This window comes from Natator depressus, chromosome 14 (genome assembly GCF_965152275.1).
Source record: "Natator depressus isolate rNatDep1 chromosome 14, rNatDep2.hap1, whole genome shotgun sequence".
Classification (NCBI taxonomy): domain Eukaryota; kingdom Metazoa; phylum Chordata; order Testudines; family Cheloniidae; genus Natator; species Natator depressus.
The window spans coordinates 1,335,717-1,362,473 of record NC_134247.1 but is presented as its reverse complement, the minus strand read 5'-3'; the positions used below and the strand labels follow the sequence as shown (position 1 = coordinate 1,362,473).

Genomic DNA, 26,757 nt, shown 5'->3' with positions numbered 1-26,757 from the left:
GGCTTGGTCTCCTTCAGAACCGGCCCCCTTCCTGGGCTGCCTTGAGTGGAAACACTGAGCTCGCCCTCCTGCCCTCCCCCCAGGGGCACTCGGGTTCCCTTCTGGGCATCACCGTGGAGCTAATGGGACACGATGGAGCCCAACTCCCAGGAGATGCTCCCTAGGTCTGGTATCTAAAGTCACCCTCCCCTGGGATCTCCAGCCCATGTGCAGGCCTTGCCTGGGCCCATGGTGTGCTGGCTGGCGTGCCCTTCTCCCGGGGCCCATCCGTGCCGCCTTGTGCGACCTGGGGAACTGCACGGCCTTGCACTAATCTGCTGGGCCTGGCCCTTAGCTGGCACCTTGGGAGCCCCTCGTTCCTTAGCTGGGTGGCCTGTATCAGGGCATAGAGAGGGCGCTTGTGGGGCTGGCCTGGCCAGGGGCCCATTTGTCTGTGCTCCCGGCTCTGACAGGCCAGTCTCAGCGGCTCCCGAGCAGGTACCAGGAACCCTCTAATGGGGGTTAACGGCCTTACCTGCCTGACCCCACGATTGGTGCCTGGCTCCTGTCCAGAAGCTGGGGGTGTGGGGTGGGTATCTCCTTCTGAGTTAGCTTCTCATTTAATCCTAGCTCTGCCAGCTCGTTCAGTAATGACCATGCAAAGGCTGAGACCCCATGAGACAGCAAGGGGTTTGTGATGCACCCCCCATCCCAAGGGGCACCCTCATTTGCACACTTGGTGCTTGGCCTCCAGATGAAGCTGGTCACACTCCTGTGCGCCAACACCAGCACCCCCGGGCCCCAGTGCTTTCTCCCAAGACTCCAGCGTCCCTTCCCCACCCAGCACCCTGTCCCTCTGTTGCCTGCCCCCCTGGGGCTGAACTGGACAGGGGGAAGTAATGGTGCTCTGCCAGCTCTGCCCAGAAGCCATGCTTTGCCCTTTGCAAGACACTACTTGCAATAGATTCAGCAGACTTTCAAAATATGATCATGCATGTTCTGAGGGATCTGCTGGGCTCCCCAGGCGGGGGCCCTCCTCCAGCAGGGTCTGGGTGCTCCTGTGGGCTCTGTTCCCCCACTGCACCCCTGTGGGCTCTGCTGGGCTCAGCTCCTTAGTTTGGAAGGGTGGGGAAATAAATGGTATCTCCCAAATGCCACCTGCCCCACTCCTCGCTCTAGCCAGAACATGCTCCTCTGTCTCCTTCCGTCCATGCTGTGCTGACCAGGGATAGTTGGTATTTAGCTCAGCGACCCTGGGCACCTGCATTAGTGCCCCACTGAGATGAGTGGGGCAGTTCACACCTCTCCGAGCCATTGTCTCAGACTCTCTGCAGACTCAGGCAGGCCGCTGCATTGACTCACAGCTTGCTTGCTGAACCCCGAGTCGGGAGTGCAAGGAGGCCGCTTGAAAGGGGCAGTACTTGCTGTCTTGCCATCGCCCTACTCCCCTGCCAGCAGTACCCTGAGCTCTCCACCAGGTCCCATACCCCTCTGCACCCTGCGTGGAAAGGTGGCAACACTGGCCTGCGCTGGGGTGCAGCCGTTGCCCTAAGAGCCCAGCGTGCTTCTCCTGCCTGTGTCATTTTCATGCTCTGCTCACAAACGTATTTCCTTTGGCAGCTGAGGAAGGAGCTGCAGGGCTAGCGCATGCTGCTGGGTGAGGTAGGGGCCACACTGCCACCGCCCTCTGCATCACAAGAGCAGATGCGTCTCATGCCAGCTTCGCGTCAGCGCTCCCTGCTCTGGTCCCTGGGACAGGCGGCACTTGTTACTCTGAACAGCCTGCCAAGAACAGGGCCCGGGGACAGGCACAGCGGGGGCAGGAGTGGCAGATGCCAGGGCTGGGAGTGGCCCACGGCATGGGCACAGTGGGGGCATGCCTTGCCGTAACTGTAAACGCTGGATCCATTCTCCATCCAGCAGCCCTGAGCAGGGGATGATATTTGAAGCCTGAGGTCAAGGAGCTGCTGGCAGGCCGAGTGGCACCAGCTGGGACCCTGTGGGTGTGCAGCCTAGGGGACTGTGCAGATGGTCTCCCGGGAGTGTGAGACGGGTCTGGGCTCTGCCAGGTTGTTGGGCACTCCCCTTCCCTGGCCCAGGAGGGTGAAGTGCCAGCTGGGACTACAGCACCCTCCTTATTTTGGGGAGGGGACAGAGGCAGCCAGGGGGACCAGACCTGTAGCCTCGGGCCAGGCTCAAAGCCACTGAACCACAGCACAGATCTAGAGAGAGCCAGGGCCAGGCATGCCAGGAGGGGGCTGGGCTTTTGCGAGCCAGGACTCTGGTGGCAGCCATGACTTGCCTCACTCAGTCTCCTCTGGGGAGTGTCCCTTCTTCCCATCAGAGCCAACTTCCCCTCTCCTGCTCCACCTTCAGGAGCCAGGGCCCAGCCACTCCCCTGCCAGGCCCTTCCCAGCCACCCAGAATTGCCCTAATCCGCCCTGTGTGCTCAGCCGGGACGTGGGGCAGGTTGGTCTGGGATGGGGGTGGCTCTTTCTGAGATGACCATTGCTGGGATGTGGGGTGAAACTCCCCCCAGCCTGAGGTGCTGATGTGCCGGGGCCGGGGCCCTCTCCCCAGGGCAGAGCCAGGCAGGCAGGCTCCTTCCCCTCCCCCTGCCCGTGTTTACTGAGTGCCTCTGGAGAGCGGAGCAATGAGCCAGCATGGCGCTGGACATGTGTTTCCATTTATCCCAAACAGCCGTGACTCACTGCTGGGCTCGGGGCTGGGGGCAGCTTCCTCCAGCGCCTCAGCGGAACATTCCCAGCAGGGGCCTGCTGCCCCCCGAAACCATCCGAGAGCAGGGGAGCCCTATCCCGGCCCACTCTGGACCCCAGAGCCACCCGGCTCCCAGCTCCAACAGTGCTGTGGGGCCCCCAGCGGCTCCTCTCTCGCTGCTGGCTTAACTAAGTCAGCTCTGGCTTTGTCTCGGCTTCTCTCTCTCTGGGCCACCCCCAGCCTAGCTTTCTCTCTGTGGGCCTGGCCCATGCCTCCCACCCCCACCACCTTGGGGCCCTTCTCTTCCTCCTGCTGTAGCACCTGGGTTGGCCAATCCCTCTGTTGTCACTCCCACCCCATCCCACATCCCAGGTACCACCTCGGTTTCCCTGCTGAGCTCCTTAGCCACATCTGTCTCCTGCAGCTGTCACAGGGCCTTGGCCTCCAGCATTGCTGTGATTGACAATAAGGCAGCACCCCAGGCTCTGGTGCGGACCGGGGTGCCACCCTGCTATGTGTGCTCCAAACCCCCTCACCCCCATTCCAAGACAGCCCCATGGCCATTCCAGAGCCAAGTTCCCAACTGTCCTCCCCCATGTGGCCCCAGCTGGCCTTGAGGGCTCGGCCCCTCTCTAGAGCCATGCCCCGTGCTTCCGTGATGCTCACTGCCCCCTTCAGTATCAGAGGCCAGTGCTGCTGTTGAGGGGGACTGTGATGGGGCCTTCACCCCACACCAGTCCTGAAGGGGTTAAGGTGGCTAGATGGGCCAATTAACCACATAGGCTGCTCCTTGAGGGGAGCCAGGGCTCAATAATGCTTAATTAGGGCTGAAGCTCCCCTTGTGAAAAGCTGAGAACAGAAGGGCAGATGCAGGGGGCAATAGGCTGTAGTCACCCCCTGACCAGAGAGAGGGGTGTTAGCAATTACAGGCTCTGGTAAGAAGCCCAAGGGTGGAGTAGCCACAGGGCGGAGGAAGCTCGGCCAGGCAGAAAACACAGAGGACAGAGGGGGGAAAGTAGGCTGGAACCCAGGGAAGTAGCAACCAGGTCTGGGAGTGAGTAGCCCATAGCTGCGGAGCACGGGGTCCCTGGGCTGGCACAGCTTGGAATGGCAGAGAGATGCTGACGGACCCTGAAAGGGGAGGACTACAGAGACCTGGCTAGAGGGCTGAATGAGAGTCCTGGAGGGGGGGGAGAGAGAGAGCTGGAGGGCAGCATGAGACCCTGGTGAGCTAATCCCCAGATGAGCCATGAGGAGGCGTGGCGGGGGTGACTCATGAATCCCGTTACAGGGACCCAGTGGGGAGGGCTTCCTGTGCATCCCACCGCCCAGGGGACAGCGCTGGCAATGTGGGGAGAAAGAGGAAAGGTGCAGCTCACTAAACATGATGCTGATTCCAGCTCCGCCCTGTGCTAGCTCTCAGGCATGCTGATGTTTAGTACCCGGGCATAAGCATCTGGCTAGAACAGACTTCTCCTTGTTGAAAACCCACATCTCTGGGTGTTTTAAGTTATTGGGACTCCAGAGAACGCTTGAAAATCGTGTGCCCAGCAGTGAAACAGCAGGAGTGTTGGTATAATATAATGCATTGTCTTTGGGTTTCAGAGTTAATACCCCACTGAGGCGAATGGGGCAATTCATCCTCCTCCAAACGATTGTCTCAGACTGCCGGCAGACTCAGGTAGGTGTTCGCCCAATGCTCACATGTGGGCCGCATCTTTGTTGTTTCCTGCCATCCAGGAGAACGTGGCCTTTTCTCCAGTGCATGCTGAGATGGGAGCCCAGTGCCGTGGCAAGGAGCGGGGTCGTGGCTGCTTGTTCGTGATGTTGAGCTGGAGTTCTGAGCAGACCGTCCCTGCGGTGTAGCGGGCAGCATTGAGTCCCCACAGCCCTGCCAGGTACAGCCACAGAGCTGTGTGTCCTCCCCACTCTCACGCCGAGGCAAGAACGGCTGGAGAGCCTGCGCGTGGAGCGACCAGGAAAGCTGTGTCCACTGCATGTGGCCGTCGGTGTGATCACAAAGCCTGCCTCCTCCAGTGCTGAAATGGAGGCCTGTGGGCAGCCAGGCCCAGGCTGTGTCTGGGGGGCGGGGGCTGCGCTGAGGGCTGCAGGGCCCAGAGAGAAGATCTGAGCTTTGTGTGCACAGTAAAGGACGAGGGTCTGGAAAGTGGCACGTTGGTGGGTGTGAGCAGTGCTCGGTCCCAGGCTGTGGTGCTCAGGGGACCAGAGATGGGGAAGGGGGGGCAAGAGCTGGGAAGAGACTAGCAGGAGAAACCAGGAAATGCTTGGGCACAGACATAATCCCAGCCCTCGGAGGAAATGTCCCGCTCCGCTCAGCACTGGCCAGGTGCCAGCTCCACGTGAGGCTGTGTCTGGGCTGGTGTTGATGATGCAGCCGTGGGCCCTTGGCTCCTGAGCGCAGGGGAATGTGATGGCCGGAACCCTGCCCCTTCCCCCAGTGCCCACATTTCCGGGGAAGCAAAGAACCCCCTGGCCATGATCCTCTTCCTAAAATACCTGCCAAGACGCATGCCATGGCCCTGTGCTGCCAGGGAGGGGCACCTGGCGCGGCGATGGTGAGGTTACTCCTGCCAGCAGCGGGGGGCTCTCTGGAAGGTTCTGCCCCCCCGGGGTGGAGCGGAGCCCCACAGGAGGGGGCACCCTGCAGCTGTGGCCTTGCTCTCACGGCCAGTGCTGGGAAAGGCGCTTGGCTGTGCCCCCTCCCCCCGCCTTGGGCACCCGGCTGACTGCGGCCCAGGCCTGGCCATTGCTGGGCGCTGGCAGGGCCAGGGGCCGGTTCCGACCCAGGGGCCGGTTCCGCCGGGGGACGATCCTACCCCAGCCCCCAGCAGAGCTGACTCCCCAGGCGGGGCGGGGCAGAGGGGCCTGGAACTTGCCCCAGCTCGGCGGGGCCCTCCCCTCCCAGGGGAGCGGCGCTGCCGCCGGGGCCGGCCGGCCGGCCGCGGACACACGCCGCAGGGCCGGCGGAAGGAAGGGGCGAGAGCGAGCGGCGGAGCGCAGCGGCCTGGCCCGGTGCCACGGGGCGGAGCAGCCGCCAGCCCCCAGCGCGTTAAAAGCAGCTGTCGCCGAGCGGCGCCGCAAACCCTCGGCGCAAGGGAGGCGGCCGCGTCTGCATCTCCTGCCCGCGGGGAACGCGGCTCTCCAGGCCCGGCGGAGCCGCACTCGGGCGGGAGCCTGGCGGCAGGGGCGCGGCGGGCAGCTCGCGCCTGGCTGGATGCGGGGGCCCCCCCGGGCGCTCCGAGACCCGCAAGATGAGCGCGCCCGTGCCCAGCCTGCTGGCCTGGCTGGCGCTGCTGCTGCTGGGGAGGGCGGCGCGCCCGGCCGACGCCTGCAGCTGCTCCCCGGTGCACCCGCAGCAGGCCTTCTGCAACGCGGACCTAGGTAAGAGGCGCCCGCGGCGCCGCCTCCCGCCCCAGGGCGTGACCCTCCCCGGCCCGGGCTGCCTGCGGCGGCCGAGAGGGGCCCGGGCCCGCGGCGGAGCCGTGGCTCGGGCCGGGCCCCGCAAACAGCCCCGCGGGCGCTGCCCTGGAAAGTTGGCCGGGCTGGGGGGCTCCGACGTGCGCCCGGGCCGAGCCGCGCGGCGCTGGTGGCCGCGGGGGCTGGAGCCTGGGCTGCTGGGGGCCGCGCTGGGTTGCGGCAGGGCCGGATTAACCTTTTGCGGGCCCCCATGGAGGCAGCGGAGCCTGGCGCGGGGCGGTCGGTCCCCGGAGCAAGGGGGCAGCCAGGGCAGTGGGGCCTGGCATGGCAGGGGTGGCCCAGCCCAGTGCGAGGGCACTCTACAAACCGGCAGTTGCCAGACACACAGTGGCCCGCCTGGCCCTGTGATGCCAGCGTGCCCCTTCCGCTGGGGGGGCCATGCTGCACCACACAGCCCCCAACATCTTCCCTATGGCCAGAGACCCCCCCCCAGCCCCCCCCACACAAATGCACAGCGCCCTGCACCACCCCTGCCCAGCACCCCCCCACAGAACCCGCACTCCCTAGTGCCCCAACCCACACATCTTCCCTGCCCCTTCACAGCCCAGCACCCCCCCCCCCCGCAAGAAACGCTCTCCCCCATGCCCTGCCTCCCGGCTGCCCTCACAGCCCCGTGAGGCCGAGCCGGCAGCGCAGCCAGGACCGGTCCCAGGGCTGGGAATTGTTCCGGCCCCTTGGGAGTGGTGTGATCAGCCAGGCCAGAGCCTGCCCCGGCCGGGGTCCCCCAAGACGCACTTCCCCTGGAGGGGCCCAGCCAAGCTCCCCACATTGTTTTTCCCTCCCCCCCGCCACTGACACTGGCCAGGCTTCTGCACCAGTCCCAGGCGGCTTGGGTCTGGGGAGACAGGTGGGGCCCCACCAGTGGTGGGAAGCCGAGACTGCCTGGAGCCGGAGGTGCACTGGGGTCCGGCCAGGGGGCAGAGAGGAGCAGGGGGGTGGGGCCGAGGAGGCAGCAGGCAGGCAGGTCAAGAGGAGCAAGTGGTGGGTGGGGAGAGCCAGCGGGATCTTGGGGCGCAGTGCAAGTGGAGCAGGCCGGGGCCCCTTCTGAGCATGGGCCGGCTCCATGGAGCCACGGGAGCCATTGTAAACCTGGGACTGGGTTGCGGTGCTTGTACAAACATGTGAAACTTTTATTCTCAGGGAGGCGGGGGGGTGTCTCCGCACTCTGCTGCTCCCTGGCTCCGAACTGCCGGGCAAGGGTGCCCGAGACACCGGACGGAGTGTGGGAGGCTGTGATCGCTGGGTTGTGACCTGCAGACTGGGCCCGGGAACTCGTTTATATGCACTTAGCCATATAAACCCCCTCGGGGCAGGCCGCGGGGGAAGTAGTAGGAGGATGGGTAGTACAGGATGAGTTTAAGTGTGCCTGGAATAGGCGCCCGCCCCCCACTTTCCAGCCCTACTGGGTTCATTGGGATCTATTTTTGGGCTCAAGCTTAGGCAGAGCCCTGCGCCCGCGTCTGGTAGCTGCACCCACGGGTAGCACTTTCACCGCATCCAATCAGCAGAGCGGAGCTGGGAAGCTGTTACCTGCCGAGAGCTGAGTTCAAGGGCTTGCTGCTTCCCTGGTAGCTGCTGGGGAGCTGGCTCATCCCAGCACAGTGAGCAAACAGAAGCCCTGGCTGCTCCCACCCCAGTTAAAACCCATGAGAGAGTAGTCTGCTGTGAACAGAGCCATTTCCATGGAGTCCTTGGCAAGTCACTCCCAGTCCTGGACCTGGAGGCGTTTGTGATGGAGCAAGGCACTTGCAACCCCCACCCTGCCGGGGAGCCTGGAACTGGATAGGGTGGTGCTGCTGGGAGGGGCATGGCAGGACTCTCAGGGACTGCCCTGATTCAACACATCTCCCCACCCCAGCAGCCTCAAGCTCCCATGGCGCCCTCACCAGGGCAGGAGCTGCTGGTGTCCCATCTCTGCCCAGCAAGTGTGGAGCCCACCTGTGCACATGAGAGCTGGACTGGGCCTGCTCCATCACAGCCAGCTGGCTCTGGCGAGAGGCAGGAAGAGGAGCTGCTGTCCCCCTCGTGTGCCATCTGCCTCTGACGCTCGGGCCATTTGGCTTTCAGCTGAGAATCATTTGTGCTTTAGCTGTTGCCATCACCGCCTGCCACCTAGCTAGCGGTCGGTGCCCTGCCCTCACTCCCTGCTCCCTCGAGCCCGTAGGACCAGAGACACACAGCCTAAAGTGGAGCCTCCCGTCTTATCTCCTCTTTCACCACCTTGCAGTTATCAAATTTATTGCACGTTTTATGGTTCCCTGCGTCATCCTCCAGGCCTGGCCGAGTTGGCCTGCTGGCGTGTGGGAGGCTGTGTAGATGAAGCTTAAACAGCAAAGCACCCGAGAGTGACGTCTCGTAGCTCTCTCCAGACCCAGCGCCAGTCTCAAACGGAACTTGAGCTTCTCAGGGTTTGTGGCCTCAGGGCTTCTGTCTGTTTAATTTGAAGTGGTGCTGGGTGGGAGAGTGTGTGTCAGTCCATGCTGCCAGGAGTGTGTCTGTCTAGTAGGGTGGGACTTCCCCGGGCCTTTCTCGCTCTCTGGGGTTCTGAATCAGGTAGCAGGGATGGGATGAAGATCCTCCTCGAGAAGTCTGAGCTTTGTTCCCTGCATCCCCGCGCACCCCTCCCCCAGGCTCAGCCTGGGCACTGGGCCTGTGGAGGGCGAGTACCAGGCACAAGTGGAGCTGTCTGCTCCGGTGGGTTGGGCTCACTGCAGCTGAGCCCCTAATGACAAAACCTAGCATTGCACGTTGCCATCTTGATTTACTCAAGCTCGCCAGGGACACCCTGGGCAAGGCGAGAGCTTTGTTAGTCCTGATGCTGACTGGATGCTGTTCCCATAGGGTCCCTGGCACTTTACAACAGGCTGGGAATGCTGAGCAGAGAGCCGGGCCCGGCCTGGGGAGTGGGCCATGTTGGGCTGGGTCACCTTCTGTCAGTTCCTTACTTCCAGGCATTTCCTTTCCTCTATCCCAGTTTTATTCGGTTTGGATGCTGCTGAAAGGGAGGCCTTGGCAGGGCCAGGATCCGGATTCCTCTTTCTATGAATAATACCCTTATTGCATTTAACCTATTAAACAAACTGAGCCCAAGCCCGCTGCCTGCCGCACTCAGGGGCAGTGCCATGCCACAGCACCCAGGCTTGGCTGGAGGGAGGCATTCTGAAATACTTTGGCAGCTCCACTTGGCTGACAGCCCAGCCCCCTTCCATCACTGCACACCCTGCGCTGCCCCAGATTCCCCTCGCTCCTGAGTGCCCAGTGCCCCGGGTGGCCTCCCTGCTTTGGGGGTCTCACCCTTGCCTGTCCCTCGGAGTCTCTCAGGGCCCCGCTGTTTGTTGGGGGGCTGTGCAAACTGATTTAGGGACAGGAAGATTTTAGACAAAGTGAAGCCGTGTCAATCCAAGCTGCTGGATTCCCTGAGTTTTTCAGCGGGAGCTGGGCTGGGTGCTATAGCTGCAGTTCACAGCACACATCAGCTGGCCCCTGTGTCGCTTTCCTGCCCTCATCCTCCCAGGCTCCCCACTCCTCATGCAGGCTCCAGCCTCAGTGGTCCCTCTGGATGGTTCATTGGTGACAGGGCCTTGGGGGAGTGACTAAAGCGGGAAATGCTGCCGGGAATTGGGCTAGGGGGATGGGCACTCACCTGCCCTAGTTGGGATCCTGGCCATGGTCGCACCTCCCGTCTGGCTGCGAAGTAAAATCCACCTGTGAGTGAGGAGAGAGCTCCCCAGCGAGCAGCCCCCAGCAGGGCAGAGACCTGGCTTGTGGCCCAGTGAACGCTGCCAAGGAAGAGGCAGCTGGTGCCCTTGGCTCTGACCTGTCCTAGCTTCTCTCCCACATGGAGGAGAAACGCTTTGGGCATTCAGCCCGGCTGGCTTGATTCCGTCTATCTCGGTTGGGGGAGGGGTGTATGGAGGGCAGGTGGGGCATGGCTGCAGTACAGGCTCAGGATGTCAGACTTCCAAGGGGCAATTCTCTGGCCCATGTTATAGGGGTGTTACCTGCACACTCTAGGGCCCCCCACCTTTGCCTTTCCGTGGGCTCAAGGCGCAACCTGGTTAGTTTAGGCACCCCCACCCTTACCCAGTTCCTAGGGCTCTGGGCAAAAGGCACCTATCCTTACTCAGTTCCTCGGGCTCAGGGCATACTCTTCTGCAGGTTTGCAGGGTCTTTTACTAGTGACAGAGCCTTACGCAGTGATATTCTTAATCTCTGTTTATTAACAGTCCTCAAAACAGACTGCACACGCTAACCATACAATGGTCACCACTCCCAATGAAGCAGACAAACTTTTCCTGGGGCCAGTCAGGATCAGGTCGTCCGGGGACTCTAGCTTCTGCACAATATGGTTGGCAGGGTGCTGAGGTCTGGCAGCTCTGATGTTGGGCTATGTCCTGGAGTTGGTTCCAAGGAACTTCCTTTTGGACCCTAGTTTATGTAGTTAAAACTTGGGTCCTGCTTAGCTGTACGGTAACCAATCCCTGTAAACTAAAGTCCTACAAGACAGTATTTTTCACCAATCCTAGCACATTATGAAACCATTCTTTACCCAATCAGATCCCACCATCTTAGTTGACTTAAATCTTACAAAATTAGTTATGCAACAGACAGAAACAGTTAAAGAGCTGGACAGAGACCCTACAGATGAACAATAGAGAAGTAGGGACCATAAAGGCAAAACAAGAGACGGGGAGATTTCACAGTCACACCCGTTGGAACGGTGCCTTGCCAGACAGAATGCATCCAACAGTGTTTTCGTTCGACGTCCTGCGATCTGTTTATCTGGTGGTGGCGGTGCTAGGACAGGAGCCTCCTTACAGCCTGATGTGACGCGGTTGTGATGCAATTTAGATGGAATGCGAGGATGTGACTTTCTGCTCCTTAGCTCATGGCTGCTGCTGCCCTAATGTGGCTGCAGAAAGAGACTCGGACTGGACGATCACCGTGGTCCCTCTGCCTTGGGCTCTGTGATGCTGCTTGGGTGTCTCCCTGCACGGGCTGTGCCCGCTGGGAGGGGTGCGATCGCTCAGAGGCCAGTGAGCCAGCTCTGCCTGGGCTGGGCACAGACGCAAATGGGCGTGAACAGAGAGCCTGATTTCTGGGCCCTGCTTTAGGAAGGGGGGAGTAGGTTTTGAGCTTTGGGTAGTGGGGGCAGCGGGGCTGCAGGGAAGGGTACCAGACTGGGAGCCAGGAGGTCTTGAATTCGTATCTTGGTTGCGGGTGACTTTGGGCAAGTCACTTGGCTTCTCTGTGCATCTCTTTCCCTGCCCCACGTCCCCCTCATCCTGTGTTGCCTGGTGGAGACCTCAGGCCCATGGCTCATCGGGGTATGAGACCAGTGCAGGGAGTGCTGTTCCCCTCCCCTCTGGGGAAGCCAGCCCAGGGTTTGCCTCATGGCCCTGGGGCCACTTACCTTTCCTCTATGGCCCTGATTCTGCTGCCTTGTTCAGGCTGGAGCTCTCCTGGGCTAGTCTCCAGCCCAGCCAGCCCTACACAGAGAACAACAGATTTTCAGAGTAGCAGCCGTGTTAGTCTGTATCCGTAAAAAGAAAAGGAGTACTTGTTGCATCCAATGAAGTGAGCTGTAGCTCACGAAAGCTTATGCTCAGATAAATTTATTAGTCTCTAAGGTGCCACAAGTCCTCCTTTTCCTTTTACAGAGAACAACATGGCCTCTGGGCAGGCTGCAGCCCCTGGCTTTGTGCAAGGACTCACCCCGTGGGCCCGGCCCCACTTGCAGATTCCTTGGGGCCTCTGGCTGGTTAGTCACAAGCCCTGGGGAAGTGCCCGAGGCCAGCAGCACATGGAAACAACCTACAGGAGGAGCAAAAGGGGGAGGCTGGGCAAGTGGGGACTCCAGCTCTGTTCGTCCCCCAGCATTCGACTGAGGGACGGGAGGCCTGCAGCTTGCTCTGGAGTGGTCTGCCTGCACTGCAGCAGGGCTGGGAGAGCGTGGCACGTGGCTGGGGAGAGAACAGAGCCCCCAGGGGATTCAGATGCACAGCCCCGTAGTGAGAGAGCCGCAGGGGAGTTGTGTGTCTGAAGCCCTGTGTCACTATATGAAGCAGCTGCCAAGGCTGGGATTTCCAGCAAAGAGTGGAACAGCCCAAACCAGTACCAGCAGCCATGCCTGCGGTGGACAGCTGCCCCACTGCCTGGGGCCTTGGCCCATCCTGGCCTTTTCCCGGAAACTCCCTGTCACCTGCCGGGTCCTGTCTTTCCCTGACTGAGCTGTAGAGAGCCTTCCTTCAGATCCACCCCCAGCAGCACGTTGGCATTGTCTCACTCGCCTTCTTCAGGAAATCGCTCCACCCGGAGTGGGGGTGGGGCACTGGCCCGGGGCGGGAGCTGCGGCAGGCTGCTGGCCTGGCCCTGGGGGGTGGGGGGGGCGCACTGGTCTGGAGCCGGGGGGCGGGTGGTGGCAGGGCTGCTGGTGGTTTCCGTGCTCTGTCACATGGCCCGTTCTGGCTGGGGATAGAGATGCTGGTGGGCTAGGGCAAGGGAGTCCCAGCTGCAGGGCAGGCTCTGGGTTCCTGCTCTGCAGCTGGGCTCTTTTCCTGATGATGCCGGTTGGCACCCCAGAGCAGTAACAATATAAAATGGCAGGTTTCAGAGTAGCAGCCGTGTTAGTCTGTATCTGCAAAAAGAAAAGGAGGACTTGTGGCACCTTAGAGACTAACACGTTTATTTGAGCATAAACTTTCGTGAGCTACAGCTCACTTCATCGGATGCATTCAGTGGAAAATACAGTGAGGAGATTTATATACATAGAGAACATGAAACAATGGGTGTTACCATACACACTGTAACCAGAGTGATCACTTGAGCTATTACCAGCAGGAGAGCAGGGCTGGGGGAGAGAAACCTTTTGTAGTGATAAATCAAGGTGGGCCATTTCCAGCAGTTGACAAGAACATCTGAGGAACGGGGGGGGGCGGGGGGGAATAAACATGGGGAAATAGTTTTACCCATCCACTCCCAGTCTCTATTCAAGCCTAAGTTAATTGTATCCAGTTTGCAAATTAATTCCAATTCAGCAGTCTCTCGTTGGAATCTGTTTTTGAAGTTTTTTTTGTTGAAGAACAGTTGGAGAACACTTCGATCTCTTTGGTCACTCGATTACAGACCGAAAAGTTGCAATTCTTCAACAAAAAAACTTCAAAAACAGACTCCAACGAGAGACTGCTGCTCTCCTGCTGGTAATAGCTCACCTTACCCGATCACTCTCGTTACAGTGCGTATGGTAACACCCATTGTTTCATGTTCTCTATGTATGTAAATCTCCCCACTGTATTTTCCACTGAATGCATCCGATGAAGTGAGCTGTAGCCCACGGAAGCTTATGCTCTAATCAATGTGTGAGTCTCTAAGGTGCCACAAATCCTCCTGTTCTTAATATAAAATGGGCTGTGAAGAGAGATCCCTAGAGGTTTCACTCCCTTCAGGCTAGCCTGTGCTGGTGTAAATCCAGACTCACTCCAGTGACCCCAGATTTACACCTTAGAGCAGGGTCTAGCCCATTGCCAGGATTTGCCATGCACCAACAGAGCCATATAAATAATGTGCAGACCTTGCAATGAAAAATAACCACCTGCAACCCCTCCTCCTGCCAGGATCCCTGAGCTTAGCAGCCTCTGCTTCCCTTGCAGCTAACGGTTCAGCCCAGGGCCCAGATCCGAGCGTTTCCCTGTGGCTGACGACACCGGCTCATGCCCAGGGAAGCCCCGCGCACAGGTCTGTCCTGGCAGGTCGGTCGAGGAGGAGCTGCTAGGGTGGAGTGTGGCTGTGATCTTTGTGGGAATCCGAAGGAAGGAATCCGAAATGCCTGTGGGTGCTTCCCAGCAAACCCTCTGCTGGCGGCGCCAAGCCTGCCAGCTCTGGGAGGAGACGCCGGGGGCTGGGATGCCTCATGCTGGCCACGCGAATGGCTCTCCCTCTTGCCTGAGTCAATCTTGCTGTGTCACAGCTGCTTGAGATGGAGTGAGGTCACTTCCTGTCCCAGTGCCCCTCCGAACTGGGGCATGCAGGAGCCAGGGAACCTCCTGCTGACCCCAGGGAAACACCCAGTGCAGGAGGAGCGGGGAGGCTGGCAAGCAGCTGTTCTTCTTCTTCTGGCTTGTCTCTGCCATTAGAAGCCGTTTGTGTTCTGCCGGGCGGGGCCACGCCCTACCATGCCGGGCCGGGCGGGGCCACGCCCTACCATGCCGGGCCGGGCCGGGCAGGGCCACGCCGGGTGGTGCGGGGCCTGTGGTCCGTCTTAGGAAGCTCACTTGTTTTGCTGCTTTGACTCAGCTGGGTCAATGACTTGTAATTCAGTTCGTTCTTGTCTTCACTAGCTGAGGACTGTGGGGGCAAACCCTGCCGCTGCTCCCATGCGTGCCCATGGGATCTCCATGCAGGGCCAGCTTTGCCAATGTATCTGTGCCTGTTGTTGCACATCTGTGACTGCAGGCAGGATTTGTGCAAGTAGTGACTCCTGCTGCCATGGTAGCAGCCTGTGCAGGTGACCGGTTACCCATCTAATTCCTCGTCTGGGGGTGGAAATTAACCCTGAAAGCGAGGGCCCCAGGCAGGCCGCACCGCACGCTGCCAGGCTCTGTCCCAGAGTCCCTGCAGGGAGCTCTGTGTGGCTGCGCTGCGGGTGGAGCCAGCCCGTGGTTCAGGAGTTTGATGTTGGAGCAGCGGCCAGTCAGACAAGCAGCCGTTAGCCAGGAGCCACAGTCCAGTCCCGGGGCTGCCCTGGAGGTAACTGGGCTCTGCAGAGTGACGCTGCGGGGCTGCCTGTGCCCTCCCCCCGGCGGCAGTGCTACCCCCCCCGCCCCGGCTATGGCTACGCTGCAGCTCAGGTCAGTTTGACTCGGCCACCCCGAGCGCCGCAAGTTACGCCGGCCTGAGCGCCGGTGGCCCCGCGCTGTGCCCTGCTGGTATCGCTGTGGTGCTCCTTGGGGTGGACTGATAGGCCGGCGGATGGGAGAGCTCTCTCCTGTCGGCTTCAAGCATCTCTGTGTAGCCAGAGCCTAACGGAGAAGCAGCAGGGCAGGGAGCAGCGGAGACCCCCCTCACGCCGGCTGGCTGCAAGTGGAGGGTGGGCCACTCCCTGCACGACGCTCCCTTCCCCCATGTGGTCCTGCTCAAGGGCCCCTGGGCCAGAGCTGTCCGATCCCAGTGCTGCTGCCTCTGGTCCCGGTGCAGGGTGGAGGAGTCGGGGGGGGGGAGGGGGCAGCTCAGCCCCGGCAGAGCGCTCCCCTTGCGGGCCCCAGGCTCTAATTAAGCTGCAGATTTGGAGCTTGCAGTGTCTGAAGCTTTAATGCTCTCCAGGGCCTCACCATGGTAACCAGTGGGGACACAGGACCTACCAGCTCAGCGCCTGGGAAGTGGCCTTCAGGTGGGGGGGACGCAGCATCGCAGGGTGGGGGGAGTTTCTCGCTCATGGACACATGCTGATCAGCCCCTTGCTCAGGGGAGCTGGCGTCTTAAATGAATTTGGGCCCAGCAGCCTGGTTCCAGTCCAGCTGCACACTAGTTTGATGTCAGGAGGGCAGGGCAGCCCTGGCCCGGGGGGGCTGGAACATCTGCGGTGGGGGTGCTGAGAGTCTGTGATGGAGTGGGGCGGATTGACCTGGTGATGTGGCCGGGGAGTTTTACTGGGACTGTCTGCATGGGGGATGGGAGAGCAGGGGGTGGCTTCACTGGAGGGACGATACCTGAGCTGGGGGGGTTGGACCCAGGTGACACCTTTGCCCCGGCAAGTGGACAAAGGCTGGAGGAGGAGCCGGGGGGAGGCTGGGTGAGATGGCTGGAGGGGGTTTCAGTTTGGAGCGGTCTGGGGAAACGGAGGGAGCCCCAAGGCTGGGGTCTAAGCTCCTTGCCCCCCAGAGGGACCTGACTGGGGGGGGTCCTGTTTGTACCCACAAGCTCTGTTTGAACTGTGTTCCTGTCGTCTAATAAACCTTCTGTTCTACTGGCTGGCTGAGAGTCATGGGGAATCGCAGTAAGAGGGGGGTGCAGGGCCCTGAGTCCCCCACACTCTGTGACAGCTGGTGGCAGCGGTGGGATGTACTGCACCCCGTGGACGGCGCTTCCTGCAGTAAGTGACTGGGGAGCAGTAAAACGAAGGGGGATTGACGGGGACCAGGCGTGCTGAAGATTCAGAGAGGAGTGGTTTCGGCGGAGGAGCTACACTTAACCCCTGGGAGTGTGTGACCAGTGAGAAGGACTGTTTCAGTAACTGGGTCCCCCTGGGGACGCGGTGAGCAGGCTCGGGTGGAGGAGTCTGTGGCTTGACCCTCAGAGAGGTGGTGACCTTGAGAAGGGCTGGCACACTAGGGGTTCCTCGTGGAAACCATGGGGAGCTGAGAGCACCCAGGCCTGCGAGTGGCAGCAGGAAAATGTGTAATAAGCCCCTTAAGAGTGACCTGGTGGAGCTGTGCAGGCAGAGAGGGCTGCGCACTGGGAGGCTCACCAAGGAACAGCTGATTGCCCAGCTGGAGGAGGGAGATCGCTTGGATGAACTGATCCCTGTCTCTGAGGGGAGCAGCCCGGCAGATGCAGGGTGGGCACCAGTGTCTGTCCCAGCTGGGAATGGTCAGAGAGCTGCCGAGGGCATCCCGGGACCCCTCCTATCTATACCTAGGGGAAGGGCTGGGAGGAGCCCAGCGAATACCGAGGGCACTGTGACCCCCGGAGCCAGCAGGGGATCCTTCCATCAGAGCTCCCCATCCCTGGAGCTGAGGCAGCTGAAATGGGAGAGGGAGATAAAACTGAAAGAGCTGGAGTTGAAGCAGCAGGAACTGGCGGAGAAAGAGAAGCAGAGCCAGAGAAACAGAGACAGAATGAAGAGAGACAGAGACAGCATGAGCTAGAGTTGGCAAGGCTGAGGAGCAGCGAGCCCCTGTCTGCGGTGAGTGGTGGGGGACCCAGGGCTGCATGGAGATTTGACAAGTGCGTCCTGGCCTGGCATAAGGAAGGGGAGGACATAGATGACTTCCTGAATGCCTTTGAGATGGCCTGCAAGCTGCACAGGGTTGCCCCGGAAGACAGGCTCCAGTTTCTCACCCCCTTACTGGACCCCAAACCTGTGGCGATGTACAGCCGAATGGAAGGGGCAGAGGCAGGGGACTACAAACTATTCAAAAAGGCCCTGCTATGCAAGTTTGGGCTGACTCCCCAGATGTACTGGAAAAGGTTCTGGAGTCAGCATAAAACCCCTGAGGTCACATATCTAGAACTGGTCCTCTGGATGCAGGGATACGTCCACAAGTGGGCAGATGGGACCCAAACTAAGGAGGACCTGCTTAACCTGATCGTACTGGAGCAACTGTATGAATAGTGCCCATCCGACCTGAGGCTATGGTTGGAGGACAAAAAGCCAGAGGACCATGACGTGCAGGGCAGCTGGCCGAAGAGTTTGTGAACAGCCAGTCAGGGGGTGGCAGGGAGCAGTCCCAAAGGAACAGGCCCGCCGTGATGCAGAGAGAGAGTCACCGTGGGACCTCCCAAAGGGGGAACATGGAGAACCCCCTCCCAAGGGGAACATCCAGCGTCAGGACCAACCGACTGGCTCAAGGGGACCAACAAGACATGAGCTGCTATTACTGTGGCCAAAGAGGCCACATACAGACCCAGTGCCCCAGGCTCAAGGACAGACTAAGCAGACCAAACCCGCACAGGGTTAACTGGGTAGGGACCCAGCCGGACAAGGGGCAGGCTTCCCAGGCAAGAGGGGCTGCCAGTGTACCAACTGCTCAGGAGGGAAGAGTACTCCAGGCCAGCTCCTCTGGTGGGGCTGGATGCTCCAGACTCAGGGTTCTCGGTTTACAGGGTGGCATGGGGCTGTCCCTCCGGAGAGAGTGCCTTGTTCCCCTGGAGGTGGATGGAAGGAAGGTCAATGGATACTGGGATATGGGCACTGAGGTGGTGCTAGCCTGGTCCAAGGTGGTGGCCCCAGATCGGGTGGCGCCCAACACGTACCTGACGGGTGTGGGTGGGACTCCATTCAAGGTGCCCGTGGCGAGGGTACATCTGAAATGGGGGGGCCAAGGAGGGCCTCAAGGACGTGGGGGTGCACCACCATTTGCCCACTGAGGTGTTGAGCGGGGGGGGGGGGGAACGACCTAGAGAAATGGCCAAGCAACCCCCAGAATGTCCTGGTTGTGATCTGTAGCCAGAGCCGGCGAAGGGCACTACATCCTGACCTCGGGGAGGGTACCTCACTGGAGGCACAGGACCTTACCCCGGTGGGGAGGGGGTGCCCAGGGACAAGGCTGAGAGGGGCTGCGGCTTCAGACCCAGCCAGCGGGAGGGAGCAGGTCCCCATCCCTTCCCCAGCCACTGAGTTCCAGGCCAAGTTGCAGAAAGATCCCTCCTTGCGGAAGCTCAGGGACCTGGCTGACCTCAGTGTGGTACAGACCATGGGGAGAGGGTGCCAGGAGAGGTTCCTGTGGGAGAAGGGGTTCCTGTACAGAGAATGGGCTCCCCCAGGGGAAGTGGAGTCCTGTGGGATCAGGAGGCAGCTGGTGGTCCCCCAGAAGTATTGCCACAAGCTATTGTACCTGGCCCGTGACATCCCCCTCGCAGGGCACCAGGGAATCCGGCGCACCCAGCAGAGGTTGCTACAGAACTTTTACTGGCCTGGGGTCTTTACCATTGTCCGGCAGTATTGCCGATCCTGCGACCCCTGTCAGAGGGTGGGGAAGGCCCAGGACAAGGGGAAAACAGCTTTGAGACCCTTGCCCATCATAGAGGAGCCTTTCCAGAAGGTGGCTATGAACATAGTGGGGCCTCTCAGCAAGACGACCCGGTCGGGAAAGAAATACATTCTGGTGGTGCTAGATTTTGCCACCCGCTACCCCGAGGCAGTGCCCTTATTGAAGCAGATACTGTGGCAGATGCACTGCTGATCATTTTCAGCCAAGTGGGGTTCCCCAAGGAAGTCTTGACAGATCAAGGATCCAACTTCATGTCGGCCCTGCTCCGGTGCTTGTGGGAGAAATGTGGGGTCCGGCACAGCTGGGCCTCAGCATATCACCCCCAATCCAATGGGCTGGTGGAGAGGTTCAACGGAACGCTAAAGATGATGCTGAAAACGTTTATGAAACCGCAGGACTGGGACAAGTACTTACCTCACCTGCTGTTCGCGTACAGGGAAGTGCCCCAGGAGTCTACCAGGTTCTCGCCTTTCGAACTGTTATATGGAAGGAGGGTAAGGGGGCCCCTGGACCTGATGAGAGATGAATGGGAGGGGAAGGCCATTCCCGATGGAGAATCAGTGGTATAGTATGTCCTGATCTTCTGAGAGAGACTTGCTGAACTCATGGGTCTGGCCAAGGAGAATCTGGCCAGAGCCCAGAGGAAGCAGAAGGTCTGGTATAACCGCATGGCACAGGCCCGTGCCTACGCCACCGGGGATCAGGTGATGGTTCTCATCCCCGTGAGAAAAAACAAACTACAGTCCTCTTGGGAAGGTGGTCAAGCAGCTAAATGAGGTAAACTGTGGTGGAGCTGTTGAACCGGGCGCACCACCGCCGGGTGTACCATGTGAATATGATGAAGCCATATTACGACGGGGGAATGTGGTGTTGGCTGTGTGTGGACATTAGGAGGAGCAGGGAGATGACCCTTTAGTAGACCTATTCCCTGGGACCAGAGCTGTTTCCTCCCTGGAAACAATTCCCCTCTTGGATCAGCTAACCCCTGCCCAGCAAGCTGAGGTCAGGGGGGTGCTGCATCCATACCGACAGCTGTTTTCCAACCAGCCTGGACTCACTAATCTGATTGTCCACCGGGTGCAGACAGGGTCACACCCGCCGATAAGATGCTCCCCCTTCCGAGTCATAGGGAAAACTGCTCAGGACCTGGAAAGAGAGGTCAGTGACATGCTGGCTTTGGGGGTGATCTAGCCAGTTGCCAGCCCTTGGGCCTCGCTGGTGGTGATGGTCCCCAAAAAGGACAGGTTGATCCGGTTCTGTGTGGACTATCGGAAGCTCAGTGCCGTCACTGTATCTGATACCTACCCCATGCCGAGGCCTGACGAGCTCCTAGACCAGCTGGGAGGAGCTCGGTACCTTACCACCATGGACCTTACAAAGGGCTACTGGCAAGTGCCGCTGGATGCAGATGCCAGGCTGAAATCAGCCTTTATCACCCCTCTGGGGCTCCATGACTTCCTGACCCTGCCTTTTGGCCTCAAGGGAGCGCTGGCCACCTTCCAGCGCCTGGTGGATCAGCTATGGAGGGGGATGGACAGTTTTGCCATGGCGTATATTGATGACATCTGTGTCTTTAGCCAGACCTGGGAGGCCCATGTGTCCCAGGTTAGACAAGTGCTGGACCTGACTGAGGGGTCCTGTTTGTACCTACAAGCTCTGTTTGGACTGTGATCCTGTCATCTAATAAACCTTCCATTTTACTGGCTGGCGAGTCATGGGGAATCGCAGGAAGAGGGAGGTGCCCCCGGGAATCCCAGGAAGAGGGGGGTGCAGGGCCCTCTCTCCGTGACAGAGCCATTGAACCAAACTGTAAACCCTGGATAGGATGGAACCACTTCAAGTCAGGGAGTGCGGCAACACCCCCAGCACCTCTAGTTCCACCACCTATGGCCCTGGGAGTTACAAGGGAGAGGCAGCCCAAAGTTAAGGGATATTCTGGAGAGGAGAGAGAGTCAGAAGACCGCTCGGAGCAGGGCTGGGCTGGGCTGCCCTGAAGGAGGGAGTGGCAAGGGCCCCTGCTGAGCCGTGGAGTCAGGGGAGGCTGGTGAAAGCAGGAGGCAGCAAGGCAGTTGGGGGGTCACCCACAAACTTGCCCAGGCCCGAGCAGGCTGAAGGCTGAGAGCTGCAGAGGGAGGTACCTGCTGGCTCGTTGGGGCTGCAGAGGGCTGAAGGCTGGGGAATGATGGACAGGTGAGTGCGCTGATGCCTCTGGGTGAGAGCTAGGACCAGACCGGAGAATGAAATGGGCAGAGGAGCAGCCCAGCTAGAGGGGCTGCGTGGGGTGTGAGAGAGGCCAGAGCTAGGCCAGAGAGCCTGGCTGTGGCGGGGCAGGCCGGAGCCATGCCGGGGAGCCTGGCGGTGGCAAGAGAGGCTGGGTGAGGTGTGGTGAGAGAGGTTGGGGGTGGCCGGGGAGTCCCAGCCTGGGTGCAGCGAGAGGGGCTAGGGCTGTACTGGGTGTGTGGGTGGACTGTTGGTGTGAGCTGGGGGATTTTGGGTGGTGGGGCTGGGTTATGATCTACATACACAGGCCTTTTATTATAATAAATGAACCCAGCAAGGGTTATCGATGCTCGGAAGTTTGGCTGGAGTTACTGGGGACTCGGAGGGAAACTGAGGCAGGGGCTGCGTGCGGGGCCACCCTGAGGCCATGTAGGGGTGTGTGGGTGATTGTCACCAGGCCACACACTGTCACATGGCGGTGTAGGCCTTGGGGGCTGTTGGGGCCCATGGTGTTGGCACCTCGGAAATGGCCGGAGTGACCGGGTGCTCTAAACACAGGTGCAGAGGCTGAGTAGCACAGTGCCCCTCAGCGCTCTGTTGGGAGAGCCACGGGCCAACTTCAGCGAGGAGCGATTGGGAGTCAGGACTCCTGGGTCCTGTTACTGGCTCTGCTACTGAGCTTGGGCAGGTCTTTGAACCTTCGTTTCCTGACCTGTAAATGCGATCCGTGGCAGCTATTGTGCTTTGGGATGCTGACTATTGTTATCCTACAGGAGCCCAGAGCTCTGCTCCCCGCTCTCTTGCCAGCTCTCTCGGAGGCCTTGGGAAAGTCACTCGGGGTATGTCTACACTGCCATTAGACGCCCGTGGCTGGCCCATGCCAGCTGACTTGGGCTAAGGGGTAGTTTAAGTGCAGTGTGGATGCAGTGTCTCTGCTTATGCCGGTAGAATGGAGCCTGGCAGGGGAGGGCGGGAGTACTCCCTTCTAGGTGCTGTTACTTTGATCACCCTTTCCTCCGAAGAGGATGAATCTGGCCTTGTGTCCAGTGACGTGGAGCATCCCAGTGTGGGATTCCCCGCACACAGGGCGGGACCTGGAAGGGAGCCTCTCTCGTAGCAGGGAGACAGGTGGGTTTGGCAGCGCAGTGCCAGGGACAGGGCGACCCAGGACTCGCCCTTGCCCAGGTTACAGATCGCAGCAGCAGCGATGATTCAGACTCTGCATGCAGCCTGGCTGGCTTCCCCTTGTTCCTAGCCCTGATTTCAGGCACTAGCACGGGGCGGGAAGTTTCCATTTAGAAGCACACCGGCGTTCCTGTTTCACTGGGGGGTTATTTCAGATGTGGATTTGTGCCCATATTGGTAAAACCCATTCCCACAGCCCCCATGTGGTGGTGGTGCGGCTGCTTTAATTCAAACATCCCACCCAGAACTGCAAAGCCTCTTCCAGGTTGTTCTCTTCTTCCTCTAGGCTAGATTGGGTTGGTCAGGGGGTTACTTACTTTGAGGGAGCCCCTGTTATCTAGGTGTCAAGGACTGGCTGTCAGTGGTGCCCAGATATAGAGCTCATGCCCCCGTGGCCTCTCATCCAGCTCTGTGCCCCAGTATCAACATGCACCATCTCCTCCGTGTGTTGGCCTGGGAAGTGGCTAGCTCAGGCGTGACGGTGCACTGTGATGCCTCTCCCTCGAGGTCCCTGGTACAGATCCAGCCCAGGGCAGTCGGGATGGAAAGTTACCACTCACTGCTGGCTGCTCAGCTCCCCCTGAACACCCCCAGTGTCAAAAACACAGGGGTTTAGGGAAGTTTTTGCAGGGAAGTCAAGGACCGAATGGGCCATAGAGAGTGAGTTTCCTGCTCAGAACCAGCTGGAGCAAGGGCATGTTAGCCGGGCAGCGCTGGACAAAGCTAGACTGATAACTCCGGAGACTCGTTTTCTGTACATGTGCGTGAGCACGTGTTCACACACAGGTATTGCACGCACCTGGCACAAGCCTCCTGCCTTGGCAGAGTCTTGCTGGGTCAGCTGCCGCGAGGTCAGTTTGGTTAGCAGAAGCAGAGGGGGAAGGGTCCACATCCCAGCGCCTCCAGGAGCCAGCGGGGAAATCCGTGGGGGCGGGGGGCAGGGCGGGGGGACAGCTGCACCCATCTCTCTCTGCATGGAGGCTGCTGCAGAGGCAGCTAATGGGCAAACGCTTGAAAGCTGCCCAGAATACACGTGTCTGTCTCCCGGAGGCGCTGTTAGCGGGACGGGGACGGGGGCGGCATTTGGCTGGCTAGCGATTCAGACAGCCCAGGAGACGGCAGTGTGGGGATGAGAAGTGTCTGTTTGCTGGTGTCCTGTTCACAATCCCAGGTCCCCCTTGCTTTGGGGCAGGTCTGGGGGACTCTCGGATTCATCCGGGATGGAGTGGGGGGGGGTTGTGAGCTCAGTGGTAACAGCCAATCGCCACACGGCATCAGGGAATTTCCATAGTGCAATCCTATTGGTTGAAATGCTGTAAGGTGACTTGTGCCCCCCTCCCTCGCCCCCCAGCATTATAACAGTCCCTTGGTCCCATCCACTGACTCTTGCCGCGGACCTCGAGCCACACCCCTCTTGTTGCCATGGTTTCAGAGAGCCCCAGACAGGCCCCCCATTAACATCTCACCCAGCCAGGTAGCCACCTGGCAGTGGGTCTTGTGCCCAGGCGTGCAGACACATCCCTGGATGCCCAGTGCTCACTGCCATGCAGCTAATGAGGTGTGAGTTGGGATCCCAGACAGCCCCAGTTTGCCAGGCCATCGCTGGCATCTTTGCCAAGGAGGGGTGTGTTTTATCTCCAGGGTACTGGGCTCTGCATGTCCCATTCCCCTGCCTGGGGAGGGCACCTTGTCCTTCCTGGGGAGCCTATATGGGGCCATCGTCACTCACCCCTGGCCTTCGCCAGCTCTTGTGACTTTAGCATGAGTTGGAGGGTAGCTGGGATTTCCATTAAAGCTCCAGCTCCTGGAGTAGGAATTCTGTGGGGAACTCAGCTTTTGTTGGGAAGCCCCAGTATGTTTGCAGCCCCCCTGGCTGCAGAGATGCCTGAAAACGGGACCTGAGCCGCTCACTCAGCAGAAATGGAAAAGACAAAGGGTTTCTTAGCATTAAAATCTCCTGACTTTGTGAGTCTGACTCATGGTCTGAGTGCTCGGAGCTGCCTCCCATTGAGGGACTGGGCAGGCCTGGATTTCCCTGGGCTGACTCTCTCTCCCTCTCCTTCCCACACCACCCTCCCCTCTGGCTCCTGGCTTTCAGCGTGGAGCTTGGCTGGGCTCTTGGCTGGGAAGTGCAATGCAGTCCGCTCCACAAAGCCGCACTGTTCAGAACAAATCTGCCTAGATAGGGCTGCATTTTTGTCAAGTGATTCATCAGCACGTGAATGGAAAAGGCCGGAGCCCACCGAACCAGGAGCCGTTTTCCCGCCCACAGCCGCTAAGCCAATGTCACTTCCCGCCCTCCCAGGCCAAAGGCAGGAGCCACCAGCAGCAGCTGCTCTGTTTGCTGCCCTACCCGAAGGAAAACTGGAGAAGCTTGTCCTCCCTGCTTTGCTTCCTGGGGCAGCTGGGGGTCCAGGCAGGAGCTGGGCAGTGGCTCACGGGAACAGCTCTATTTCAGAGCCATCCCCAGGAGCCCCTTGATGTGACTTGGGGGTGCCAAGAGGGGCTGGACGATCAGCGGGGGCAGGGAGTGGCAGTAGGGTAAACAGCCGGCATAGGCCTTGGTCCCTACACCAGCAATTCCTGTCCCATCCAGCTTGGAGTCATGAGCGGCTCCAGCTGGTGAACCCCTCGCTCCTTGGGCGCCAACTGTGCTGTGAGCACTGGGCATGGCTGCTGATCGCTGCACTGGGCATGGCCTTGATGCTTCTGTCTGGTAACTAGGACCACGCCGCCCACACCATCAGCTGCTCCCGGCCCCAGCGCTGCAGTGCCAAGAGCTGGTCAGGGAGGTGTTCTGCCCGGGGAAGGGGGAAGAGCAAACAGCAGACGGGAGGAACCTAGACCAGTAGCTGCTCTTCCTGCCAAAGGCCCGACTGCATGACTTGTGTCCTGGGCTCGGCACAGCCTTTCCCAGAGCAGCAGTGGAGGGGAGCTGAGTTGGAGTCTGCCCCGTGGGGCCTGTAGCTGGGTTCAGGGCTGGTTAGAGTCCCGATCTGTGCTCAGTAGAGGCACAAGGAGCTGGAGTCAAGAGTACATGGAGGGGAGCTGGGCTTGGCATCTGCAATGGGGTGGGAGGCAGAGCCAGAGTCTGTGCTAGGTGTGGAGGGAGCATTGGGGCTGGGAGCTGGCTAGGTTTGGGGTTAAATTCCCTGGGCAGGGCAGCAGCTGTGATCTTGAACTTGGTGCCCCATGTGGCTCCTCAGGCCCAATGAGAGCTGTCTGTGCTGGCCAGGGCTCCTGTAGGAATTCCTTAGCCCTGGAGCGGGGCCCGCATGCTGCCCCCCAGTCCTAACCCCTGGGGTTTTACAGACCCAGACGAAGGACTGACACTGGCACTGGTTAATTACTGTGGACCGCTCCTGCCCTAGCACCTGGGAGTCCCAGCCAGGCCCGGGCCCAGGAGTGCTGTGCAGATCCCAGCCCCAGGCCTCGTCTACACTAGGACTTGAGGGGAACGTTTGTCCATGTTCGAATAGGCCAGTGTGGATGAGGCCCCCGGCCGTTAGCATGGCCCAGGTTGGTGGAGGTAAAGCCCAAGAGGCCCTAGAGGGAGCCTGGGCTGTAACTTGACCCATTGGGCGCCGGTGAAAGCCTGCGCTGCCCTGTGTGAGCCGCACTCCCCACACACAGTGGCTCCAGGGCACAGCTGCTGGTGGCCCCCCCAGGGCTCAGCCCTAGCTCCGTGGCTGTCACAGAACAGCAGGGCTCTGAGGGGGTCGTACAGGGATGCTCGGGACACACTGTGAATGCTGGGGAGCGTCTTGATGGGTGTCAGCTCACCTGAGATAACGGTTGGTTAACTCGAGTTCTCAGCAGGCCACAAACCCTGCTAGACAAACCCTCCTGCAGGTGATCTCTGCCGTGATCGGGGGTCCCGTGCCAATACCCTGCAGTGGCCAGTGGCCTGTTCCCTCTCGGGCTTGCAGTGCAGCCGCGTGCTGCTCTGGGCCATGGGAGGCCGTCTGCACGCTGCCCTTGCCTGGGCTCTCGGAACCAGCCGGATTCTGTCCTGCCCTGTGCGTTACCAAGAGACCGGTCAGCTCAGCCTCACGGGCAGGGCCTTGTCTGAGGCAGAGGGGCCTGGCTGGCTGGCGGAGCCTGGCTTCCTGCAGCCGGGTTCTCTTGCTGCTTGGGCGTCCCCTGGATCCTGCACCGGGAGAACTGGCCTCCGGGGAATGAGCGCCTGCCCTGTGCGTGGTTCTGGCATCCTCAGCGGGGAGCGGGGCAGACCAGGGAGCCCCACGGCTCCAGCTGTCACTGGATCGCATCCCCCCGGACCAGCAGAATGGACCGGGTTTAACCCCTGCCCCTCCACCGCTCTCTGCCCTCCAGCTGTTCCGGCTGTTCGCCTCCCCCAAGCCCTGCCCTGCGCTGTCAGCAGCTGGCATCAGCCTAAATCCAGGCTTGGAACCTGAACCTGCAAAGGTCTCGCCCGGCCAGCGGGGCA

At 60.2% G+C, this 26,757-nt stretch overlaps 1 protein-coding gene across 1 annotated transcript in view; it reads left to right on the top strand.

Annotated features, from left to right (window-relative positions):
• The first annotated feature begins 5,925 nt into the window (after positions 1–5,925).
• The window catches only part of TIMP2 (TIMP metallopeptidase inhibitor 2), a 28,842-nt gene continuing 8,010 nt past the window's right edge, over positions 5,926–26,757 (top strand). The window contains exon 1 of the mRNA XM_074971983.1: positions 5,926–6,099. Within this exon, the coding sequence (XP_074828084.1) occupies positions 5,970–6,099 (130 nt within the window). The 5' untranslated portion in view covers positions 5,926–5,969. The remainder of the gene's footprint in view (positions 6,100–26,757) is intronic.